Source organism: Acyrthosiphon pisum, chromosome X (genome assembly GCF_005508785.2).
Source record: "Acyrthosiphon pisum isolate AL4f chromosome X, pea_aphid_22Mar2018_4r6ur, whole genome shotgun sequence".
In the NCBI taxonomy this organism is placed as follows: domain Eukaryota; kingdom Metazoa; phylum Arthropoda; class Insecta; order Hemiptera; family Aphididae; genus Acyrthosiphon; species Acyrthosiphon pisum.
In genome coordinates this window covers 8,621,798-8,624,333 of record NC_042493.1, presented here as the reverse complement: position 1 = coordinate 8,624,333, position 2,536 = coordinate 8,621,798, and the positions used below count along the sequence as shown (strand labels likewise).

Sequence of the window (2,536 nt, the reverse complement as noted above, 5' to 3'; positions counted from 1 at the left end):
TGATTGGTTACTTTTTCTGATAGAAAAGTGAATCTAGTTAGTACTTTGAAAAGATCCAATTCCCAATACTTTTGAAAAAATTCACGAAAAAAAAAAAAGAAAATTGGGAAAATCGTGAGTTTCGGTGCAGTAACCGGGTATCTCCGTAGTTTTTAGTTAATTAATTATTATGAATCAATAAGTTGTCGTATTTTTCTCTACTATGTTTTATAACATAGCTTATGATACATAGTTTTAATGTTGCACAGTTTTGAACTATTTCTGATTATATTTTCACCTTGAATATTGTTGTTAAGTCAAAATATGGAAAAAAAAATTCCGTTTTGGTGCAATAACCAGGTATCTCCATGTTTATCTGTTTTTACGAATTAAATTATGTCCTTAAAATAATCTAAAATGTAAATATGTATACATGTAGAGGTAGCTCTTCATTTGGAGAATTCAAATATGCTTTTACAATATTTATACTCCCATTAGAAATAGAATAATTTGGTTATTTGTTTGTCCTGAACAATTTCAAAAAGTGGAGATACCTGGTTCTTGCACCGGACCCTTCAACTGGTCCTAGGTCAAATCTACATAATTTGCGTATAACTTTAGGAAAAATAACTGAAACAGCTGAGTGTATAGCTTGTCCGAAGTCAGTATAAATTTAAATTAAATTCATTTTTTTTTCTAATAAACTATAAAACGAATCTTCATTATATTTATATTGTCTTGCCTGCAGTTAGTAAAAAAAAAAATACTAAAGAAGTATAGGTAGTATTTGTATCACCATGATAATAAATAATTGATAAAATAGTTTAGGGAAACTTTTAAATATACTATCGAAATATAAAACTTTACACTCACTTCCAAATTTTAAATTTGTCGTCGTTGAAAATACTACAATATTTTTTTCGGTGTTATTTATTAATAAAAAAATGTCTACGAGCTTATCACCAAACATATAGAAATAGCAATATTATTCTTGCGGATACAATTTAGAACATTCGCTAAAAACTCGACGCAACTCGGTTGGTATAGTAAATAGTAATATATAATATTATTATAATTCATAATTTAGGCTTACCGTCCTTCGCTGTCCGTCTGTCACAATCGATTTTCGTATTGTGAGAAAGGAATGTTCGTATCATTGAATTCAAATTTAACGCATCCATTATTGTGACCCTTATAACATTAATGTATACAGGCAGTGTTGGGTAAATTACTTTTGAAAATGAGTAATAAAATTACATTTCTCATAAAGTATATTAAATATTTTTATTTAAATTCATCGAGATGGATTAGAATAGGATTTTTATCTATATCGATGTTTAAATTACATTTGCGTTTACATTACGTAAATAATTGACATTGACGTACTTACATATATGTATAATTATGTTCCCACGTCACCAAAAATTATTTTTATTTTTTCATTTAAAAAATAGATCATTACAAATAAAGTTATTTTTTTAAAACTAATTGCAAAATCAGCCGATACCTATTAGTTATTACCTACTAATATAAATAGTATAACTAATAAGTAATGTACAATGGTGTAATGTTATACTTATTTAAATTGTCTAGGTATAACATTTATCATGAGCGAAATGATCAATTTATCTATCACATTTATACTCTAAATATTATCTATGATTTATGATTTAAAATACAATACAAATAACAAACAAATTATTATTACCTCTAATACATTTTAATTTATCACCTGTTGTTTATGGTGATTGGTGAGTAACAAAAATCAAAAATAAAGTTCTAAAAGTGTAGGTTGTAATAATATGGGGCTGATTTTTTTTTTTTCATTAATAGTGGGCCTACTGTGTCTCAGTCCGCCTCTAACATTAATGTTGTGCATTGTTAATGCTATACATAAACAATACGTATAAGTATTATAATATATAGGTAATACTTATACGGTTAGGTATACCTACGCCATATTTGGTGATTGGTGAGGTATAACCGTATACATTAAAATAGATATATCGGTAGAAAATGTCAAATAATTTTAGTTGAGTTTAAAATATTTTATAATGCCGAAAGTAAAATGTTCGACGAATTATTCAAAACAATGACACCAGATATTCCACTACCCCCTCAACCTGTATTTACACGTTGGGCCACTTGGTTACAAGCTGCCATATACTATTGTGATTATAATATAACTTATTATATTAGATATCATTGCTGCATTAGACGGAGAAGATGCAGTTGCATTTTCCAAAGCTCAAATTTTGTTAAAAATAAATTTAAACGTAACTTAATATATATTTAGGCAAATTTTAGTATTTTTGCAACATCTATTATTCAATTAGAAACTTCTGGATTATCTTTGATTGAATCCATTAACATTGAAGATTAAAGATGAAATTCAAAAAGCGCCAAATGAAATTGGAAAAATCGTTTATCAAAAGCTTACTACGGTGATCTTACAGCGAGTGATCTGACGTACTTTAAATACTCACCTATAATTTCAGTAGATGTAGAAAGGAGCTTTTCTATCCACAAAAACTTATTGGCGGACAACAGGAGGGCA

At 27.6% G+C, this 2,536-nt stretch overlaps 1 protein-coding gene across 1 annotated transcript in view; it reads left to right on the top strand.

Moving 5' to 3' along the window:
- Positions 1-2,071: 2,071 nt before the first annotated feature.
- LOC100161855 (DDB1- and CUL4-associated factor 8-like) overlaps positions 2,072-2,536 on the top strand; it is a 25,286-nt gene continuing 24,821 nt past the window's right edge. The window contains exon 1 of the mRNA XM_029492838.1: positions 2,072-2,114. Within this exon, the coding sequence (XP_029348698.1) occupies positions 2,072-2,114 (43 nt within the window). The remainder of the gene's footprint in view (positions 2,115-2,536) is intronic.